This window comes from Notothenia coriiceps, unplaced genomic scaffold (assembly GCF_000735185.1).
Source record: "Notothenia coriiceps isolate Sejong01 unplaced genomic scaffold, NC01 NC01_scaffold00037250, whole genome shotgun sequence".
Taxonomy (NCBI): Eukaryota; Metazoa; Chordata; class Actinopteri; order Perciformes; family Nototheniidae; genus Notothenia; species Notothenia coriiceps.
Window position 1 is genome coordinate 5,250,442 of NW_011369951.1, and position 23,993 is coordinate 5,274,434.

Consider the following 23,993-nt stretch of genomic DNA (forward strand, 5'->3'; position numbering starts at 1 on the left):
TAATTGTATTTTGTGCCGCTACTGTGGCATGTTTACATACTTTAATGTTCACAAAGTGCTTTGTTTTCCTCATACTTCCTGTGCTGCAGCACCTCCTTTCATCTTCTGTCTGAAACCAGAGCCCAGTCTGCTCTGATTGGTTAGCTGGCCGGCTATGTTATGCTTAGGCGCTAGCCAATAGAAGAACAAGTGTTACGTAGTGAAGTAACTTTCTCGTGGAAGTAAAAAAAAGGACTAAAATCTATATAACACACAACAGAAAAGGGATGTTCAAAAAAGCTTAATAGGGCCCCTTTAACGTCCTCTTATAACACCCTAGCAATGCAAGGGCAAGCTACAAGCATTCTGGATGTTTTCTTATTCATATTCCTTTCAGATCAGAGGCATCCGTGGATCATCTCACACATCCACTTAAAAGGTGGAATCCTTGGCGTCAAAGGCGTAGATTGTGCTATAATTAAATACTGGTAGACATATCGATTTCACCGTTGTAATCTTGCATTGGCTGCTGCGAGTGTCAAGGTATTGCAGAGAGGTGATTTTTACCTGATAGGAGAAGGGCACAGAATGATGGAGGTGGAGGAAGAAGGGCGTTATAACGGGACTTTTCCTTTTCTCCATGTTGTTTGATGATTAATCGAAAGCCATTAGTGCGGAGATGAGGCACGTGAATTCAGTCTTAATTACTTTCGTTTTCTGGCCCGGATTCACCTCTGCTTTGACATCAGGGGTTCGCATTATCTGCAGAATGAGGAATCGGCAACCTTCTTATCTGATTTCTGCTGTTTGTCTCATGCAGCCGATATTGCTGTACTGTGCAGTATCAGGAAGCTGCTAGCTCACCTGAGGCTTTAAAATGCACTGCTTTATGTGAAAAAAAACATGCACACACACAGCCATTCATTTAGCAAACTCAGCAGAAGGACATTTAGAGGTGGTGTTCGCTCTGTAAGCTTAGCTCCCGCTGGAGGTTAGATCTGTTGGGAGATGGACATGCTGAGATTTAGTAAGTAAATCCCCCCCTTCTCCAGGGCTCCAGGATCAATGGGACCTTTGTTATCAGCGGAGCAAAGGGGAGTCACACCCACCAACACTTAATTAAAAAAGATGTGACACAGATACTGTACCCTGATATAGTGTCTACCCCTGAACCCGCTGTTAATGTGCTTACCCAGGGGGGGAATAGGTTAAAGTGTAATTGAGGAGGAGGCTATCCATCTAATCCAGACATTGTCAGCACTCGCCCTTTCCCTTTTTCCTCTTGTTGCCTGTGCAATATTCCACTGGGAAGATAAGAGTCCTGTCACTAGTGGCTGTTACCAATTTATTTTTTAAAACACTACATTTCATTAATCAGCACATTTTGCAAAGCTTTATGGGAAAAAGTTATTCTGGTGATCATAATTTATGATTGGTACACCCTTTCTGACTATATGCTGCACACATACTTAAGTAGCTAATTAAAACGTCAAGCAAGTTCTGTTTTGCACAAAGCCTGTTATTTTGGTTTGAGCCTAAATGAAGAGGAAAGTAAAATCCCAGTACATCTCGTTATTGGGAAGTTTCTGAGCTGCCTGTCATAGCAGGAAATCTTTGACATGTCTTCTGCTTTTCTTTGTATTTGACACCTTGATATTGGCTCCCAACTCTCTGCTTTTTTAATTCTTGAAAAGCCTTTTTGTTGTCACATTCATTCCAGCCAGTTCCTGCAGACTTCAGGTTGGTTTGAGGGACAGCTAACGGATTAAGGAGATGTCAAATGTGATTGTACAGAGCCAAAGACAGAATGGCAGATCTTTTTTTTCCCTCCCCCCCGGTCCTGTGGTCTAGTTTTGATTGTACTGGTCGTGAGAGCCACCGGGTTTATGTGGACGTGTTTGTGCAGCCAATGTCATTCTTCACTGAGCTGTAACACTGCTGCTGCCCTGTAAATGGATTTCACATAAAGAGGAACTACAGGCCTCTGAGTCAATGACAAAGATGGTATCTGAGCATATTGTCAGCATATAAGTAGCCCGCATTAACCGCTTTTCAAACTGAGCAAGTGGGTCCCTGTTAACCTTGGCCTTACCATGCAGCAACAATTCTGAGTTTGAATATGAATGCAGCTCAGAATGAAGTGGACAGCTGGGCCGTGTCCACCTTTTAGGGAGGATACGGCACCTCAGAGGAAGACTCTTCTGACTGCTAATCTTTTATTAAGTAACACAGTCTGGGCTGTGACATTTACATACTCTCTCACTGAGCCAATTAAGCTCTTGATGTGCTGGTTATTATCACCAGGCCAATCATGGAGATTAGCTAAACCACCTCAGTTATTCACACCGCGGTTCTTATCTTGTCCTGCTCTCAGAAGGTCATCGATTGCCATGATCCTTTTTCACAGCGTGTGAGCAGTCTCACAGCTTTGTCCTGTGTGTTCTTCCAGACCTGCGGGAGATAGTGTTCGTCATCCAGAGTCAGAGCAACTCCTTCCATGTGAGGCAGGCAGAAAGACTGAGAGCAGACTTACTGCAGCAAGCTCACACTCTGAAAGAGGTAAGATTAAAGACACCTTTCACTCAAGCACACACACTCTTAGATTGGAATACATTTTAGAAGACATCATGTAGGTAATGACCATCAGTAGCATAAAAAGTAACATCTGAATTAGAGTCGTTTTTAACCTGTAACATTTCTTTTTTATATAAAATCCATTCGGGAGAAATAAAAAATGATTGCACAACATAGAAAAAGGAATTATTTTCAAGTGTTGGTCATGTGTCAAACTGTTGCTTAATTACTTAATGTTTAATGATGGTATGAAGAATTATACATGGACCCTCCATATGAAAGCTCTTACGTCCGAATTGTAAAAGGGTACTGTGAAATATGCAACACCCTCGGTTCCTTGCTACAGCGGATAATGTGCTTACTTAAAAGTCATATATTTATAAAATCCAGATATTTGTGCGGCTTTGAAATTCAGATATGCAATTGTTCTTCTAAAAAAATCTGTAATTTGTAAAATATGAGTAAGCACATCAGCGTTATGTCAAAGGAAGACAAAGTGCATATTCACAGGTCGAAAGGCCAATTTATTTCTGTTCATTTAATCTCTTCAGAGCAAGATGTAATACATGAGTTATTCCATTTAGTTAAATACTGAATGTAGCATCCCTAATGACATTATAGCAAATTAAATGGAGGAACTGCTCGCTGTGTTTCCTGTGGCAAGAGACCAATTTAGATCTCATATATGAGTTTATGTTTCTGTGGCCTCTGATTTTTTGTTGTCTCAGTGTCTTCCACTGCTGGATGACTCAAAACTTTAATCAACATTTCTCTGACTGCCCAACTAAAAAAATATATAAAATATTATTTGTCATAATGACGCACATATGTACTGCTGTTGTTGTGGTTTTGAGAAATACTAAATATGCCACTCCTTTTTAAATATATTGCTCTAAAATAAATGTTATCTTATATTTGAAATCACATAAGTTAAATGTGGCAACAGTTTGAAAGGATTGTTCCATGTTTCCTGTAATGAATTGTGGCATCACTTTGTGCCAGATGATACGATTTTTCATGAGAAGATTCTGTTACACTAATAGGCGTCACATTTCATAAGGAGAGACAGACTTTATGAATAACACATCATGTTGTGTATCTCAGAGATGTCTGGCGTTATAGTATCTGTTGCATGCAATTACACAAACTAAGTCCAGGGAGAGTTTTAATCAGCAACTTCTCAAAGAGGCGTCAGTAAAGACTTGACAGCTTTTCAAAGCGATATAAGAATCAAAGACTTATGATCAAAATGAGTAATCTTCAGCCTCAGGTATACATCAGCACACAGACCTGCGATACCTCCACCATAGTCCTTGAAAAATCTAATAGTTTTAATAGTAGAACAAAATAAAAAGGGTAATTTAATCTGGATCCAAATCTGTATAAAGGTAAGGATGAAATTGGGAAAAAAAACTACGACGACTTAGAACACAATCTTTTACTATTTAATTTTCCCTTCCTAATTCTTATATTAGATACCAGCCCTAGTGATAACTGAATTGTGGCTTACTGTTAGTGCTGGATTCTAGATCTGGATTTCTTTTAGGAAAAAACTCTCCTTTATTAACATTTAGAGTATACTCTAGATACAAATGTAGACTCTGTGATTGATCATAAATATAACCACCCACAACTTTTAAGAAGTAACAGCCAGCCATCCACCACTTCCTCCGAGGCACAACACACACAAATCTGCTGTTTAACAGTCAGGGTTTGTGCGATACTGAAGGGAAAAGATTAAAGTCAAATGATACAGGGCATGCTTTTAGTTTGTAGATATAAAACATTCTTGATGTACAGTATCTTGTTATCTTGATGCTTTGCTTCACACAAAACCCTTTTTGATGTCTCGCAAATATCTTTAAAACAAAAGAAAGAATGGCCAGTATTGTGATCAAAAGAACTGTAATATAAAACTACTTGATTGAAAAGCTTCCTAAATGATTCAGAGCTGACTTGGTTTTGCTAAATATCAGAATGTTAGGCCAGCATCATTGATACATTGAAGATCTTGGCTCATCAGAGCACCTCAGAGACAGAAAATGCGTGAATTATCAGTATGTCTGTCTCCGCATTTTTCACCCTGAACATAATGTTTCTTTTTTATCCTCGTCTGACTGTGTAATCTGCGGATATCACAAAGCCTCCCACGGACAGGAACTTGTGTATTCTATGTGGCTGCTCACAGCCTATGTTCCTACAGTCGGACATTGTGCCTTCTGGGAGGAACTCACATTACATTAACACAGTAGTTTTGACATTCTGCCGATGCTCATGTCCACAGAGACATTCAACAGAACGAGATTAAACTCAGAAACCCATAGCGGCAGTAGTGAAATACACCATGTTTCTAATTGCATTCCTATGCATCACTTGGATAATCGTACAATGTATCCATTTAAGGAGCCACTGGGATGGAAATATGCTAACATGGATCCCCTCATTTAGAGACTTGCCCCTCACTGGCGTCCCCAAAGTGTAGTTCAGTGACCCCCTTCTTTTCTCACAAGTAACCAAGAAACGGCTCTTATCTGTGGCAGAGTCTGCAGATTGCACACAACACCGCCTCCTCATATTGAGATCCTCCTTTATCATTGGATTGCCAATGGCTCTTTAAAGTTAAAGCATAATCGTTAAGATTGTATTATAATCTGAAGAAAGCATTTCGTTTTTCTCTAAATTATACTTTTATCTCAACCGTGATGGTGCTAACATCAAGGAGAGTCAAATTAGGCATCGTAGGTGTCATTACAGCTTTAGTTAAAAGATAAAGCTCATATTAGATGAGAGCTAATATGCTAATAGGACTAGTTCAATATAAAGAGTGTCAGATTCATCCCCTAAATCAAACAGTGTGTGCTGTCATACAGAATGGCTGAGAGGAGACTGTTCACCCTGACTTCCTGCATGATGAGTTGACCATGCAGTAATGAGCCACAGGGTCTCACGCTCTGCTGCTTTGTTTTCATTGCAGTGTGAAACACTGGCTCTCGCACACACGTACTCTCTCAGTCGTCACTACAGAGCAGTGTTCTGAAAAGCATTCCTCCTATTTGGATGTGATTATGTGCACTGTCCATGTCCTGAAATATCCGTGGTTGCTTCCAGTGATATTTCCATCTTACTTACACTTTACTTCTCAGTGTTAGCAAGTGAAAGCAGAAACCCAGAAGGCAATATGGGTTTTAAAGAATGATACAAGTGTGTTTGGAAGCTTTATCTTCTTGGAAGAAAAGATTTGATGTATTCCGCCTTTTTCGATTGTATCAATCACATGTAACAATTAAACAAACAAAACCTAAGTCAAGCCAAAGTCAGACTACATAATGTATGCCTGATAACGCCCATCAGGACACACTTTGGGGATAGCTCAAATAAGTGATAATAAGAGTGTAATGAGAGCTGATCGGGACCATTATTCACCAAATTAATGGAAAGACGGCTAGACAGAGCCCACACCCATAGGCAACAAATCAATCCAGGTTTATTTTCGTTCATCAAAGTATGTGAACATGTGAAAACACTCATTCTCGTTGCTGTTTTGGTGAACTTTGCACCATTTTGCTGTTAGTTCAAGCAGTGCAGATATCTCAAAGTGCAGTACCATACAGTGATAATGAAATATATTGAAATACAAATTAAAACACCGGCCTCAATTGCAATATTAGCTTTAACAGAGTGTGTGTGAATTGTATGGGCTAAAACGTCCAAATACTAGTACAGTCCTTTGTCAATGCTGATGAACCAGTTCTGAATCACGCCTGTCCCATTCTGTGTACTTTGTTGGAGGAATACAGAAATCACTGTATCTTTCTTTATGCTGGTTTTTTTGTGTGCAGAAACCACCGGTGGTATTGCTTCTTCATAGTTTATCAGATCACGAGGGAGATTGGAGTATCCTTCCTCTGCTGCCCAAGTAAGTATGCCTGCACTCTCAGGATCGAATGAGAATGTTGATTTAAGGGTTCAAAATGTGACACAAATGTCAGAAACTTTGTGTCAGTTGAGATTTAGGAAGTTATATTTAGGTTTTTAGGACATTTTGAACCACGTTTTAGGGCTGCAGATGGCTGGGAAGCTATTATCTACACAATAACTGTGATTGATTGCCTCACATTATAATAAAAACATTCCTAATGTCTCTATAACTGCAACAATAACCCTATTACTGCAGTCATTTGGTGGCCTGAGCAGCATGATAATGACATTAGTTCCAGTCATCTACATGTGTGGGCCTTCTAAAAATCCAATATAAGTTCAATAATAGTTTTGGGAAGCTGTGAAATAACATCGGAGTCTGTTTTTTTTCCTCCATCATAAAGATGTAGGACATAGATCACCAAAAGCATCCCAAATCATTACAGAGCCGCCCTCTCTGAAAGAAGTCTGTGTGCTTGTGATGTTTTGTTGCCTCTCTCCCCTCGAGGGAAACTGTGTGGCTGCCTTGATCTGACTGGGTCAGAAGCCGCAGCTAGAAACTACCTCACAATGGACTGAAATGAAAAAAAGAATGTTCTGTAGAGTTTGTGTGTGCATGGCAATGTTCCGTTTATTTGTGGTTCATTATTTAACACTAGTTTTGATTTCTTTTGTCTCAGCTTATCAAACTCCTTCGGGAAAAACTCCTCCTGGATTGTATTTCTTGAGGAGGAAACAAATGTAAAGACGACTAAGCTGGTTCAAGTCCTTTCAAAATTTGACAAGAATAAAGTAAGTATTAAATATTCCCTCCAAACCCCCTTTCCTGTCTCTTTCTGTCTGTGTTGCTCTGTCTCTCTATGCCAATTTCATCAGCGAGACCAAAGCTCCAGCTTAGTTGATCATTGGTTCAATCCTCACTGAGCTCTGCCAGCTCACTTTGTAACCTGTCAGACATGTCACTCCTGTCTCTGCTGTAGACCTCCTTTAAGCTCTGTGTCCCCACTCATGAAATTATTTTTGTATATGGGTTGAATATAAATAGTGTATTAGATAAATGCTGCCATTCAGAAAATTGTACACTGTGGGTCTAATGAAAGATCTTTACTAAACCAATCTTAGCTAAAGCTTTCTCCATCCAGTTTGTTTAAATAGCCAAAAATGGCACATGTTAGAGAATGTGGCATTTTTCTGTTTCCATTTGTACTTAAGCCATACTTGTAATTCATTATTATCCACACACTCATCCTGTGGAGAAAAAGGTCAGATGTTAGATGAATCTACTGGCAACCACGTCAGTGTGTTGAATACAAAATGTGGTTAGCAGAATTACTACATAACTTTAATACAGTACACATTTAAAGCAATTTTGGGAAGTAGGCTTACTTGAGAAGATTGACAACACAATACGTGTATCCAGCTTCATATCAAACTCTGCAATAAGAAAAATCCCATGTTGTGTTTTTTCTCTATAAGATTATTTTTAGCCTATATTCATCAACAATTATGAAAATAGTCTAGACCTTTGTTCTGCCTGTTCTGTTATCTCATTATTTTCCCAGCCAGTGACAAACGTGGTTACTACAAATACTTCCAAAGGATTTCTGGCATTGTTAAAAGTTTCAAATTAACTCAATATGTTAAAGGTACAAGAATAAAATGACAAAGTGTAACATCTTACAGGAAAGACGGGTTACCTGCACTCATGCTGACATCCTGTCCCTCACTTCTTATTTATCAGGAGTGGTTTCTCGGTAAGCCCCTGTATGACAAGGAGTCGACTATCATTCATCACTACGCGTTTGCAGAGAATCCCTCCATCTTTAAATATCCCGACTTTGTTGCTGCTTGGGCCTTAAGCACCCCCCTTGTTGTTCGGTGAGTACGGGCAGTAAATCTGTTTGTATCTGTGGAATTGAGTCGTTATGTTATCATTGCAGTAATATTTTTTGTGGAGTTTTGTATTTATGTCATACATCAACCATAAATCTGTGATTTGTTATTTTAGGCTTGCAGACAAAGTGAGAAATGAACCACTTAAATCTGACTTCACCATTGACCTGAAACATGAGGTGAGTTAACATGCACTTTACACGGTCATAGACCTGTTGTGTCTGCTGGAGTGAAGATGAGACTGCTGGTTTTTAGCCATATTCTCACACATTTCTCCTTTCTCACACTTGAGCCAGTGCCAACCTACTATAATTTATTTACACAAAAAGAGCAAGGCATGAAATCCATCTAACCTTGAAGTGAAATCTCATTACTTTGGAGAATTGTCATGGTGCAGCATTGAGGTTCTTATTTTTATCACTGAAATTCAGTCGGGTAGGCACCTCGGGATTTCGTTGAGTAAACGCAGCGCCGGACTTATCAGGCATAGTCGGTAAAAGGTTGTTCAGGAAGAGATGGCATGATCTCAGTCCCAAGATCCAATTACAATACCGTATATTCTTTATATGTATGCTTTTTAAAGGATGCTGAGTTTTCAAATGGAATCAATGGACATATTATAAAATTGTGCTTTTGCAGATTAATGGGTCGTGAAACAACACAATGCACATCACAAACATGCAACTGCAACCTCAGTACATAATAAGATGACTTGTATGTTGTCAAATACAGACAAATATGGCATGCCTCCTCAATGTCATTCCAGTTCACTGTCAGTATGTTAGCTGCAGGCTGTAAATCGGCAAAACATCAGTTTTTAGTTTCTGTAGTTCCTATTCTGTGAGACTGTTCCTTATTCAGACAGCACTGATGCCACTGTCTTCATTACATATTATTTGACTGTACTGCTGCGTCGTCCCCTGTAGAATAGTTCAACTATATCCTAGATTTTACTTTGCTCTTAATCAGAAAGAGGTACTGTGATATTCAACAGCTCTCAAATTCTCCCTTTTGGTCTGTCTTTTGAAAGCTATCTTAAATGTTACATTTGATGTGAGAGCAAAATTGTTGTTTACTATAAAAGAGGAGTGAAGCATTCCATGTGTCTTCAGTACATTTTTATAATAAAGGATTAATCTCTGTTATATTGCATCTTGTCTTCAGCTTTAACATTTGAAAAAAAACATCTTTGTTTATTACAGGTTGCCTTGTATATCTGGGACAATGGCAACGGTCCACATCTCACTGGCGTTCCTGAGCTGTGCACAGAGCCGGAGGGCTCTCCCCAGACCCAGCACTGCGCCACGTCTCTGAGCACCGCGCCTCCTCTGTGTGTGAGTACAGGCTCTGTGTGCACTTCAATTAGGTTGTCCTCAATTCCCTGGAAATGGTAAAAGAACAAAATTAAACAACATAAAACCGAGGGCACTTCACTGTGATATACTGGCGGTTCTCTGATGATGTACGATATTCTGCCTTTTTGTGCCCACGGCAACGTGGAAACTGCACCAATATTTCACAGCGCAGCCTTCAACGTAACTGCCTTTATTCTCCATTCAGTAGAACATTGTGCATTAACCTAAAAAGACAGGAAGTTTGCTTATTAAATTAGATTTAGTAATCCACCAAAAAGTACATACACCTCCGTTGCTTAGCAACATCCGTTTGTGTCCTCTCATTTTCTAGAGTTACGACCTCATTTTTTCCCCCCATCATAATGTGGTCAATGGTATCCATCTCCAATTCTGACTGATGTTTTATTCTAAGATTAAAAGTATTTAAAACACATTTTTGGCTTGCCTTCCGTCTTCATCCTTTCATTGTCTTGCCCAAGCAAATAGAAATTCACATGCAAATCTGCGATGTAAGCTGATGACTAATTAACTCTAAAATTCTTCTTCTCCTTTATCCTCTTTATCTCTTTTGTTGGCCCTTGCTCACATAGTCATCAGATTTTTGTTACATGAGCAAATGTGAAGTGGTGAATATAAATAGAGCATAAGCGTCTAAGGGATCATTTATTCCTGCGAATAAGTTGGTTGTGTTGTCTCTTTGTAGAAATACACTTTTTTTTAGCAGAAGTGTTATTTCAATGAAACAACCAATAGCGATACTGACAGAAACTGGTGCTACACTGCACTTTAATTAGTCGTTGAATAGGATCGTCTTTTTAAGTGTATTAGAAACCGTATTACAGAAATTGATCTTATGTGTAGGTTCTTTCCAACTATATAATACAGAGAAAATATATAACAGTGAGTTGCATGTGCAAAAAAGATTTCTAGGGTCAGGCTGTTTCTTACTGTAGAATGATGATGATAATAATAATTGGCAGTATCTTGAGGCCGTACTTGATGTTGCGTTGCCTCTGAGTGGGAGCCAGCTAGTGAAAATATATCATTATTGGCCCACACAGAAGTAAGGTCGGTACTTGCAGTGTCATGTAGAAAAAAATGTAAGTCTACTTAAATCAAGATTGCCGGTGCACTTGCGTTTATCGCAAAAAATGTTCCATGTTATAGGATATTATAATTCTGACCTTGTTGGAGTGTTGAATCACAAAAATGTTCGTTCCACATGGTATGTGATATATTCTTAGTATATTGTTTGCTGAGAGAACATTTGGTTGGTGAGCTGAGAAGACGTGACCATTCTTCAGGTGGCAATTGCAAGCACCCTGGAATAATCAATAACTTTATGAGAGCTTTGTTGACAGTTGGTGAGGCGAGTCGAATTTGGGATGTCAGATATTTTCAACCCTGCCATCTTTCACAATTTAACAATCCGATGCTCTTCATATGGGATTCAAGCCACTTACTGGATGTGCCTTATGTGGTCAAAAGACTGATTAATGTTTGTTGTAATCCAATTAGTTATAACAAGATTATATTAACGTACATTTCAATCACTATATATAAAACTGCATTCATGTAACCAGACCAAAGGTCAATATTTGAGCAGCCAGCAGAGAAACATTAAGGTCACAAGTTTAATAAGTATTCAGGGAGGAATTTGGATCACACACAACAAGATGGGACATAAAGTAATCTGCTATTGTTTTAAACATTCACAAGACAAATAGCCAATCAGGGGCCACTTCAGCATAAGTGTTAAGAGCTTCTAGAGGCAGATTCAAGGAGGCAAAGTACGACAATCATCACAACATGTGCTTTTTTGTTGAGAAGGAAAGAATAATAGAAATGCAGACGCCTTCTTAAGGTTGTTGGGGTCTTGTATCAACAAAGCATTGCCTTTCTATGTGACAATTATGTTAAAAAAAAAAAGAAGACAGACTGGGTTAATGACTATCTGGTGGATATAGCAGAGCATGGAATCAGCTAAAGAGCCACGTATTTCCCCCAAAAAAAGGAACTAAAGAGAGTGAATATTGGACTCCAGATAAAAGCTAATGGTGCTCTGTAGCCACTCCATGTGTAAGTAAGCTATTGTTTCCAAACAGTAGATAATGACAAGTGAAAATAGTCATTAGCTGCAGATTTTTGTACATTATCATTTAAGCTTTCAGATTACTTTTCTATGCTCGAGCTTTATCAGAAGTTTACTTCACATCATGTCTACAAATGTTCTTGGAGATGTGATGGTTTGTGCAGCAGCTGATGACATCTTTAATGTAGCACACATTTTTAATGCATTTTGTCTGAGAATTGAGTGTGTCTTTGTGAGTGTTTGAGCTTTTATTAAGAAATAAGTATTGCCGGCTCTTCCATGTTTGACTCTAAGTACACTGAACAAAAATATAAACGCAACACTTTTGTTTTTGCTCCCATTTTTCATGAGATGAACTCAAAGATCTAAAACATTTTCTACATACATAAAATAACCATTTCTCTCAAATATTGTTCACAAATCTGAAAAAATCTGTGATAGTGAGCACTTCTCCTTTGCCGAGATAATCCATCCCACCTCACAGGTGTGGCATATCAAGATGCTGATTAGACAGCATGATTATTGCACAGGTGTGCCTTAGGCTGGCCACAATAAAAGGCCACTCTGAAACGTGCAGTTTTGCTTTATTGGGGGGGTCTGGGGGGGTCCGAAAACCAGTCAGTATCTGGTGTGAGGGTTAGGGTTAGGGTTGAGGGTTAGGGTAATGTTGTGAATCGAGTGGCCCATGGTGGTGGTGGGGTTATGGTATGGGCAGGCGTATGTTATGGACGACGAACACAGGCCACTCGATTCACAACATTACCCTAACCCTAACCCTAACCCTAACCCTCACACCAGATACTGACTGGTTTTCGGACCCCCCCAGACCCCCCCAATAAAGCAAAAATGCATGTTTCAGAGTGGCCTTTTATTGTGGTCAGCCTAAGGCACACCTGTGCAATAATCATGCTGTCTAATCAGCATCTTGATATGCCACACCTGTGAGGTGGGATGGATTATCTCGGCAAAGGAGAAGTGCTCACTGACAGATTGTTTCAGATTTGTGAACAATATTTGAGAGAAATGGTTATTTTGTGTATATAGAAAATGTTTTAGATGTTTGAGCTCATCTCATGAAAAATGGGAGCAAAAACAAAAGTGTTGCGTTTATATTTTTGTTCAGTGTAATAAGGAAGGGATCAGAGATTTTACATTTTCAGTTTTATAATCCCTTTCATTTAATGTATCATTTCCCAGGCTCCCATGTTGCTCCTCTTTTCATCTCCAAGGCTACCACCTAATTCAGCATAAAGTCTTGAATTTGTTACATTAGCTGCAGTTTTATCAGCTGTTTGTCTTTTGTTTCAGAGGGAGAGCTGAAGAGAATCAGACCATTTACAGAAAAATCCAATTCTAATTTCCCTTTGAAGATATCAACTCGGTCTCCCACTGATACTTTGAAACTTATTATTGCCTGAAAAAATACATTTTAACTATTTGGCTGAATATAAAATAGATACTTTCTTGATATGTGATGTAGAGTATGTGTGATGTTCATGTGAGGAATCTCACATTTTGTGATTTGTGTCTCCTATTTTCATCAAAGGGGGAGCCTGTAAATAAAGAAGATATATTTGTTGCTGTGAAAACGTGTAGGAAGTTTCACAGTGAAAGAGGTAAGTCACACTCCCGTGCTCACAAAATCTGCCAAAGATACACAATGTACCTTTAAATGGCTCCTGCTTTTGACCTGTTGTTTCACTTAACGGATTCGCTTCACCTGTGACACCATAATTAAGCTTTAATTATTATACGATTACGCCTGAAAGGATTTGAAAGTAGGCCTATTTAGTCCAAACCTTGAAGCTCATAATTGCATGCACTTCTCGACACTGGAAAATCCTCCGACAATCCTGCAGATGTCTAAAAAATCTACTACTTCTGTTAAGCTGTTTATTTGCAAGCTCTGATGGTGTCACGGCCTGGTTCGTGGCCATAACAAAAGTGTGGAAAGGACAAGATATAAGAAAATATATTTATTACAATAACCCAACGTTAACACAAAAGCTACCCCAATGTGATGTGTTAATCAGTAAGATCAGTAGTGTAGATGTGGGTGTGTGAACATGGTGTGGTGCGAGGTGTTTGAATGCCAAAACTAATGTAAAGGTAAAACAGAAGCATAAACGAAGTAGCTGCTCTCCCAAAACAGGTCCTCAGCGGAGAGAGCGATGAGACTCTGGCTCAGGCCTTTTACTCGTCCGGTAACGGCAGCCAGGTGTCCTCAATCAACGCTGACACAGACAAAGGGAGAACATTAAAGGGCCATACACACACAACTGACGATAGTAAAGCAGGGGTCGTCACAATGTCAATAACCTATCTACATTGAATCTTCTTATAACCTGATAAAAATGTAGCAGGTTCAGTCGATAGATCAAATTGCAGATTCCTTTCAGAGGGAACAGAAAAATGATGCACTACATTCAAAGAGTGGCGCTCAAAAGTAATTGCACAAATTACCCTAATTACCAGTTCATCTGGCAAGCTGCCATTATCCGTTTCAAATGCAGACAAGATGGAAATGGATATTTGATTTCTATTTCAACCTTAGATCAATAAGAAATGCAACAGCCTTTTAATACATTAAATGTTGCTATCACAAAACTATTTTAAACTTCAGTATTGATTATATGAAGTAATACAAAAACAATGATACCACACTGATTCGAGGCCGTGGAAACATGCAGTCGCTTAGATATAAAATACAGTTCATATAAAATAAGGTCAACAATCTGATGTGGTCCCAGAGATATCTCCTTTTTCTTTTCACGGTAGTTCACAGAATTTATATTACTGAGGCAATATGAAAGATTCAACTTTTATAACTAAGTTTAATTATTGGGTACCTTAATTCGGCAACAAAAAATAACTAGGAAACAGAGGTTTCCCATTATTACTTCACTAACGTTTTCACTAAAATAACAAGTACAGTACCTTTACCCATCTCTTTATTTTGTAATTATTTTAACAATAAATTATTTCAACTGTTTTCAGAACAGTATGAGTGTTGTACGCATAGCGTTTACTTTACCAGTATTCTGATATTTAGCTAAACTTATGTTTTCTTTTTTACTAATGTTTCACCATGTGTAGGTTGGGTTTTGTTCTAAGACGTGTAGGATGCATTTTGTCTGTTTTTTAAACCACTCTAACACCTATTGATTGGGACAGTAGACCCTCATCTGCATGAGATTCTTTAATTTGAAGCTTGGTTTTCATTTATTTCAATGCACTTATATTAAAAAGCATTATGATAGTTGGACCTAACTGGACTTACTGAGCCTTGAGCGGCAGGTAAGGTCAGCCAACTCAACTTTTCAGTTTGATTCTTTCATTGCCTCTCTAATTCACTTTTGTTGATTTATGAGAGATGAACACATCCTGGAGCTGCTGCTGCTGCAGATCTCTGGTTCTTCTTTCTTTCCCAGCCCGCATACACTCTCTGCTCGACATCCCAGAAACTCATCACAAAACCTGCAGCACTCATCAGTCAGATCCCAATCAAATCTATGGGAAATCTCGACTAAAGAAGAAAAAAAACGGCTGCTCTTCTTGTGCTTTCTGTTGATTGAAATTCCTCAAATGACAAACTGAATCATTGTCCTGATGACTCGTTCTGACATTTCATCTTAATCATCTTAAACATTAAAAGAGGTTAAAGGATTAAAGAACCACAATTGTTGCCTATGTTCAATCTTAAACCTTATGATTTATGTCTTTAGAACCCTTGCTAATATACGGTAATATTTTCTTTTTTTAAAACAGACCAAAACATAAGAGAAGCCATATATTGCAATAAATATGAAATGCTTATTTGCTCCGGGAAGTGAACACAGTACAGAACCAAAGGTATGTTTGTTGTGAACAGTGAACACTATTGATTTGTGTCTCTGTTGCTCTAGTTCCAGTGATAAAGAAGACCTGGGAAAAGGATGCCTTCTTTTTAGAGTACTACAGTGACCATGCTGACCCAGCCATACCAACCATTAATTTAGGAGTTCCAAACACAGAAAGAGGTAAGTGCCACTTTTATTTTGTTAAATAAAGAAAAGATCAAGGCGTTGTCGGAATATCTTTGTATCATCCTAGAATTCAATCCATTAATGATTTTAAATGTTGCCAGCACTATTTTATTCAATCTGTATAAATGTTGTCATATTCCATACCTAGCAACAGACTCAGCCAACCTCTTTATGCATGCTATGTTGTTCTCCCACACATAACATACTGCCTAACAAGCAAGCCAGGCAACTCTGAAACTAAATCAGGTATTTCACAAACCGACACTTGCCTGAAATGCCAATAACTTTCATATTTTCTTTGTTTTGTTTTGTTGCACACAAAGGCAAGACAAGACATCAATGCAACAGAGCCCAAACATTGAATTTCATAACAAAATTGCAGGTTATTTAATTTGTTGTCTTGCACAAGATATTCACTAACAACAACAAGGTTGGCAACTCAACTTTTATAGTCATCCTGCCAAAAGCAAACAACAAAAATGCAATGTTATTTAACTCAACAATTCTTATGGCTGCAGACAAATAGAGGTTCACTTGCTGTTTGACTATCTTATTTTCATCTAGCTCACACAACAAAGGTGTCCAGACAAAAGTACAGTTCATTAATTTGTATATGATTTTTCCACACTTTCCAGATGATTGCCTCGTCTTTATAGTTTAACAGGGGCTTGAACCTCCCACAATGAGTCAGTATATTATTTGAAAGGATGGTAGTGGTAGGAAAGCCAGAGCAACTACCAGTGGTCTGTGTCCTGGAACATGTTCCTGTTGAGTGAAGAGCATCAGCTAACCTTTAAACATAAACTGAAGAGATCTCTAAAGCAAAGCAAACCTTATGTCACCAAGGTTACATACTCATTGTTTTTAAATATCTGCTCTTTTTGTTATATACTTTTGTATTTTATTATATTGTGTTGTATCATATTGTGTGGTTATGTGCTTTACTGCACTGCTTGCTGAGGCCTTGTATCGATACCACTATGCAAAAACATGCCCATGGACTACATATATAAATTAGGTCATTAGCTAACCCTGGCATATTTACATTGAGGTGGAAACTGAATGTGGATTAATGTGCACTGTCCCTGGTAAATAAATAAATATGCTAAACTCCTTCAGCCTCAACATCACAAACAGGCCTTGGATAATGCTGCAGGGTCAGCTGAGCTACATAGAAAAATACAATGTGTATTACTAAAGTGGAGATTTTACCCAATTATGTTGGGATTCCTTAACTGTATGATACCAAGATATTTTTGAAACTATTGCATGATTATTTTATTTGTTGTTTTCAGAATAATTCCGAGGTGATAAATGTGTCAGGGCCTTCTGTTTGTTTTGGATGTGAGGAGCTTATCGCCAACTGAGAGATATAAACGGCACATTTACTCACATCGAGATTGGCCAACATCCCCTGCTGATTTCAACAGACTGTAGAACTGTCAGTATTCGATGATATATTATTTTCCCTAAGATTTGGTGAAAATCTGTCATTTTCATACGTTTGCTAGAGTAACTGCTGGGTCCATCTTTACTAACGTCGTGGCTAGGCCAAGTGTAATTTTATTAAAAAGTAGTGGTCAATTTGTAAGACTAGTAATGTTTCAAATAATGTCTATGCTTTCTTGGCACAAATAAGATGATTGATTTGATACACGTCCTATTTTAAAGTATGAACCAACAGCAAGCAGTTAAACTTAGACAGCATAATGACAGAGAACAGCTGGCCTGTCAAGGTTATACAATCGGCCTAAGACCTGTCAAGCTCACTGGTTTTATGGGGGGGTAATGTGCTTGAACATTTCTTGGCCAGGAGCAGTTTTTTCCTTGGTCTTGCCATCACCGTTTGGTTTCCAGGCAACAAGAGTAGATACCAGAAACCGAGTCATAACCACAACTTAAAATTACAACTTTTCATTAATACCTTTTTTGTACATACAAAATAAGCAATCAAACGTATTTAGACAGAGCCATGCTAGCAGTTTGTAAACACAGATCATTTAAAGTCGGTCTATTCTCCCCCTGCTCAACGAATAAGCGAGAGAGAGAGCAGCAAGATCAAAAGAGCTTGAGTTGTGAATAAGACAAATAAAACGTTATTTTTTCAATAGTTTAACTGGTTACATTCCATAGCATACTAAACACAACCAAAGAACGGGAAACGTACCAGATATTGAATAAATGAGGCAAGTTCTTCACCCTGCTGTGTCTGCAGCTTTATACAGTCTATGGTGTGCATGCATGTGGTTAAATACTGCACAACGGTAGCAGATTTTTGTGATGTTCTCTATTCCTTCAAATTTAGAGAACCTCATTTACAATTCTAGACAAGATCTCTAGTGTTATCATCAATATTGGAACTGCAGTTTGAAAAAGTATGTCAAATGATGCACAATCCCTCTTTGATGTTTTGACTTCATGTTATGGTGCACCACACAAAAAACATCTTGTAGGAACAAGCTGATGAAACCGTATGGAAGCATTTTTTACATCTATATACCCAAAAGTAAGTTGAAAATAGGTAGAAAAACCAATAGTTTACTGTTCCTTTGCCTTGAGAAGATGCACATGGCAACAAAGCCCACTGGTTCCCACTGTAGGTGTCGCGGGTATGGCTCTTCAGGAGGGAAAACTCCGCTCGATCTGAGAGCCGACGTCCCTCGGGAGAAGCTTAAGCCCAACAACATCCTTAAGCTTCTCCTGAGGGAGATGCTGGATGCTAGAGATGAATAATTTATGATAATCAGACACATGTACATGTACGAAAGCATGTAATGGAGTGTCAGACCACTCAAAGCTATCCAGGGGACTTTTTAAAGACAGTGGTAGCTCTCTGCAGCCTCCTGGTTCCCTGAGCCAGAACCCATTTGGGCTGAAATTGTTTTACAGTCTGATGGCTGTCGGCACAAAACAGCACCTCAGACCTCTCATGTTGCACATAATGGGATGATGCATCGGCTGCTTTCAGCAAACTGTAGGAGGGGTGAGGGGTTGTTGTTCGAAAGAGTCTAGTTTAGTCTCCAGCCTTCCCTCAGTTACTGACTCCAGGCACCTCAGCTCTTTAACAAGGGACTCCTTTGCATAGAAGCAGGGAAGGATGCAAACTTACAGCTTTTCAGCTCTCTTAAAAATGCAGGCTTATCTGCTGTAAAGCTGAGACTCGCCAAGAATGAAAGTCGACCTTATCTCGTAAAGTTACTGTGTTATCCGTTCAGTTTGTTGTTGATATGCAACACCCGTACTTGAGAGCCGCCTTGTCTCCACCGCCTCTTCGTCGGGGATAGTGACAGGTCCCAGTGGCTTCTTAATTTGTAACACATTCTCTAGCATCTACTTTGCCTTCCTGACACTGAAGTGCAGATAGTTCTTGCACCAACTGTCAAAGCTCTCCAGTTACTACTGTACCCTCGCTGGAGTCTTTTCATTAGATGATTTTAAACGTAAATGAGAAATAGCCACAAAGAAAGTTTGATCAGGTTTCTGAAGATGCTTTTCACCACAGCTCAAATCTGATTTAAAACCAATTAAACGTCTCACTCAGACTACATTTTGTTGGTTTGTGAAGAGCATGAGGATGTGGTTTGCATTTTGTTCAGCCTAGTCCTTGTCATTTTCTGACAACAAAATGCCCCCGGTAAATGCAAATGTGTTTCTTTGCATGATTGCAGCAACCACTACATCCTGGCATCCTGATGCATCTCATCATAACGGCACAACAACTTAAAATGGCATAATACAAAGGAAGGTCACAGTGCAATCAGCTAGGCTACCACTGTGCTGCTCTTCATATAATGCATCAATTATGTTTTATTGTTTTTACTTGGGCCAAGCTTGGCTGAAACCTGCCTACTCTTTCTTCTTTTTTCAAAACTTAAAAGACCTTGATTTTAAAACATCAAAACCACTGTCAAACGTGGCTTGACGAGAACAATGACGTGCTAACTGATTGCGTCATACAGTGAATAACTACTTAGGGTTACACGTACGTGGAAACATTTCAATTCAATGTGGTATAATTTTAAAATAAATGTTCTACCTAAAAGAGCACATGGTTTTAATTTCATTTTATTGACTCAGATTGGTCATGTTGTAAATGTTTGCATTATACTGAATGGTGTTTATATTGTGTAGTTCGGATTTCAGAAACACTACTGATTATAATAGACCCCAGTACAACATGGCTGTCTGACACCCAAACAAAAATTATAGGTATTACGTTTTTTATGATATGATATGGTATAGCTATGAAAACCACCAAATCTTCCCATTTTACGAGGTGGAGGTATAGCGACTGTTACATTATTTAATGGCTTACTCCAGAAAACACTGCAGAATGATTCCAGTATTTTCTGAAGCCAGAGTTTGATCATTCTTTCTCGTAGATCATCTTGGAGAAAGTGCCTTTTTTCCCTTCATTTTGCCTTGCACTGCATGCCAGCATTTCTTTTTTGGAGACAACAATTAAGTCTTGGAAGTTTGGCAGCAATCCACTGTCCATCATCAAGGCAGGGGGTTTTCTCTGGTTTGGTAAGCTGCCAAATACTTAAGCTACTCTCTGTTTGGTAACTATGCATACTGTCAATCAGACAGAGCGCTTAGAATGCAAATATATCCTAAAATACAAACAGTAGGTTTCCTTACAGTAGTTGAAGTTTGATGTCTAAAGAAAAGGAGACTTTAAGACGACTGACCTTTGATTGAACAGCAACATGAAAACAAGTATCATTCTGCGTCTTTAAGAAAATCTATGCATTGCAGTCGGTCACATGGGGATATAATGTAAGCCCCAGGCAACTGTGTTAATCAGATAAGCCTGTATCAAATGGTATATGATAGAGGTCAAACATAAGCATCTGTGCCAAACACCCAAAACCATTTTGCATCCATTATCAGACTAGAATTCATTCAAAGTCAGGACATACCATTTTTTTCTCTCTCTTTGTTCTTATCCTTCCATTTCGTCAAGATAGATGGATTGAAACTATGCATTATACATTACATCAAGAAAAATGACCTAAAGGCTATACTTAAACCATAAAACCCATTATCTTGGTTGCCTTTTAAAAATAAGCTTTCACACCATTCTAAAGTATTTTGGTAATGTTGCTGCAAACTGTGATCATAAGGAAATTTGAAGTATGTTAAAAGCTGAAAAGCTTTTCAGTAAAATACAGTATTGAAAATTGAAAGGTAATCTCCACAGAGGTAACAAGTTTTTGATAGTCAAGTGAGTGGGAAGGTGATGCAAGACTTTGAAATTGGAAGTCAAACTTTATCAAGTAAATACTCAAACTATTCATAGTCAAGTTCATGTGGTAGGGTCTCTTTTTCGAGTTTTCAAATTATAGAAGATGCATGAGACATGAACATGGAACCTGCTGCCATGGCCCTGAATGTCACTAACTAACCTCCTCCAACTAGAAATAAGATTACCATGCTTGTCTGGAGATCTGCCTTTGAAACTGCATTTTTGGATTTTATTCCTGTCAGCAGTTCAAGGTGTCCTTACTTATTCTATATTCAGATTCCAGGAAAAAATAACACTGTGGGAGCCTTATAAATAAAACAGTAATACCTCAGTATTCTTTGTGACGCTTGCCACCAGGGATTTTCATGTCTCAGCTCTGAGTCCTGATGGCATGCAGGTATTTGATGACTATATTTCGTTGGGTTCCTTATATTTGTTGTCTACTATCACATCACTTTTTTTCATTTCCAGGAGTTGGCAGAACATTTTGTTCCACATGGCAGGCATGTCAAATACGGCATACTAAAAATATGATCTTCTAGGTCCATCATACCAAACATACCATATCATTATATCTTCGGGATGCAAGATTCAGTGATGCAAATTAGTCGCTTTTTGGCGCCTCCCGCTTTTTTAACGCTGCTTTGGGTGACTTGTGTAATTCGTGGAGAACCGAAGAGTTTTCGTTTGGGGGGGGGGGAGTCCGTCAGTCCGTCCGTCCGTTAGTCCGTCCGACTGACGGACAACTTCTCACTTCAAAAAAGAAGAAGAAATCTAGATCGCAACATAATTAAACAAGCGAGTGCCTGTTTTTCCTTGGCCAAGGACAGGTTCCTTGAACACAACACGAGCGTAACGTGTCTTCACGTGGTTATGTCTCGTCTGAAAGGAGTGTAGACTAGAGTGCTTACGGAGAGCACCGGAAGGCCGCTCCAGCTCTTCAAATATTGCAGTACCCATAAGGAGCCGTACACATGCCGCAGTGTTTGCGTGGCTGTGTCTTTAGTTGTAAGCACAGTGGCGGATCTGTTTGTTATTTAGCATCTGGTTAGCTAGCTATGCTAACGAATTTAAAGAGCTTTTCTACAACCAGGTGGAAGAGAGCTCTCTCCTGAGAGGCTCAAATAACCTCAGCTCAGTGAGGTTAAGGCACACCTTGATATGATCATTATAATTATTAATGAGACATTAGAGATTAAATGAAAAACAGGTATAAAATACTATTTGACAGTAACAAAAAAGTTGTTAAAAATAAGTGATTTGTAAAATATCCAAAAAGAAAAATCTGCTTACAGTTCTGTTTCAAATGGGTGTTGAAAGATGTACCCATAGATCTCCTCATGTTGCTCTCAAAGTGCACCAGATTGATGCTTTTAACATGTTTTAACTTCAATATTTTAAAAAAAAATCTTCCCGGGGGAGCATGCCCCCAGACCCTCCTAGAGGAGGTTAGGTCCCCCCCACTTAAATCATGTTAAAATGGATACTAAATACATTTGCACACATCTTGTGTCCATATCTTTCTGTTTTGGTGGTCATGCCACATCGTGCACATGCATGCATGCGCGAGTCATGGTAAGATATCTGGATTAAGAGGTTGCTTTTTCTTTGCACAGCATGAAAGAAAGGCCAAATGAATTGGCCGTGATTTTAGTTTTTTTAAGCAGAGGTTGAGTTCAATAATTTGTACCGCCCTCGGAGGATTTAGTAAAAATGTAAAGGAAAAAGGTTTCCCACCCCTGCTGTAAATAATAATAAAAACCCTTGATTTATAACATCTCTGTCTCCTATTGATCTGAGTATATTATAAAGAATAGCCAGTTAATTGAAGCATTATAGCACAGGCCTTTGTCAGATGGTATATTACGCTGTTTTTTTCCTGCTTCGAATAGTTCTCTCTTTTTTAACCATACCTGTGTTTGCATCACTGAAGATTATAGGCACCAGCTTTCTACCTGCACACTAAGCCCGAGACAGCGTGTCTTTGCATTGGGAAGACTTCCTTTAATGCTGTACAATAGGCATCTTACAAAGCTGAATGTGTGACTCTTCTTTGATCCCTGAAGTGTCCGCCTACTGTAAAGCCCTGAATGCTTTTGAGGTGTCCTTGAGTAGAATACCACTTGTTCAAAATGTATTGTGCTGTTCTCCTCCTTGTTAGGCTTGGACACAGTAGTCCCACTTGTTCCTAAAAGGCTCATATTAAGATAACTTGTTTCCTCTAACAAAATGTTGCTACATTTTGTATATTGTTTTAAAACAGACTAATTATAATGATTATTTAGCTTATCAGTAAGAGCACAATATCAACACTATCCAGGTTGGATTCCCACATTAGGAATTCATGCTGAAAAATGGATTCACTCTTTAAACTAAACAGAGAAATGCTTGACTCCCTTTCAAATTATTTGTGTGTGTGGGTTTTTGTTTATGCAGTCATGTCTGTGGATGTAAATGCCTGCTTATGCAAAGTGTGTTTCTCTTACCACAAAGGTCATTTATCTTTGTATTCCAGCATAGAGCACATGGTCAATGCGTGATGAAGTCGTACAGGCCAGTATATTGATAGCATGTCTCTGTTTGCAGGCCACTGTGGGAAAACATTTGCAATCCTTCAAAGATTTCTGACCAGCTCTGTCCCAAACACCAAGTGGCTCCTTGTTGTTGACGACGACACACTTATCAGGTATGTTTTCATGTTTTCAGAAATGGGTTTTCAAACCGGCGTTTCTTCCCTTTTTTTTTGACTGGGACACAATGTCTCGTTCTTTAAATGCCATGCTTTCATTCTTCTTCGGCGTTTGAGTGACATGTATTCATACATTTTATAACAGATTCTGCTCACACAGCCATGAAAAGGCTTGCACATCGAAAGAGAGAAACGCTGGAAATGAAGTCACTTAGGGGAA

The 23,993-nt window shown here is 38.8% G+C and overlaps 1 protein-coding gene across 1 annotated transcript in view; it reads left to right on the top strand.

Annotated features, from left to right (window-relative positions):
* Nucleotides 1–23,993, top strand: part of LOC104966774 (beta-1,3-glucosyltransferase-like) — a 265,583-nt gene that overhangs the window by 238,556 nt on the left and 3,034 nt on the right. The window contains exons 4-12 of the mRNA XM_010796060.1: nt 2,429–2,538; nt 6,393–6,469; nt 7,152–7,263; nt 8,213–8,349; nt 8,480–8,543; nt 9,567–9,698; nt 13,358–13,427; nt 15,717–15,830; nt 23,671–23,770. Coding sequence (XP_010794362.1) covers nt 2,429–2,538; nt 6,393–6,469; nt 7,152–7,263; nt 8,213–8,349; nt 8,480–8,543; nt 9,567–9,698; nt 13,358–13,427; nt 15,717–15,830; nt 23,671–23,770 — 916 coding nt within the window. The remainder of the gene's footprint in view (nt 1–2,428; nt 2,539–6,392; nt 6,470–7,151; nt 7,264–8,212; nt 8,350–8,479; nt 8,544–9,566; nt 9,699–13,357; nt 13,428–15,716; nt 15,831–23,670; nt 23,771–23,993) is intronic.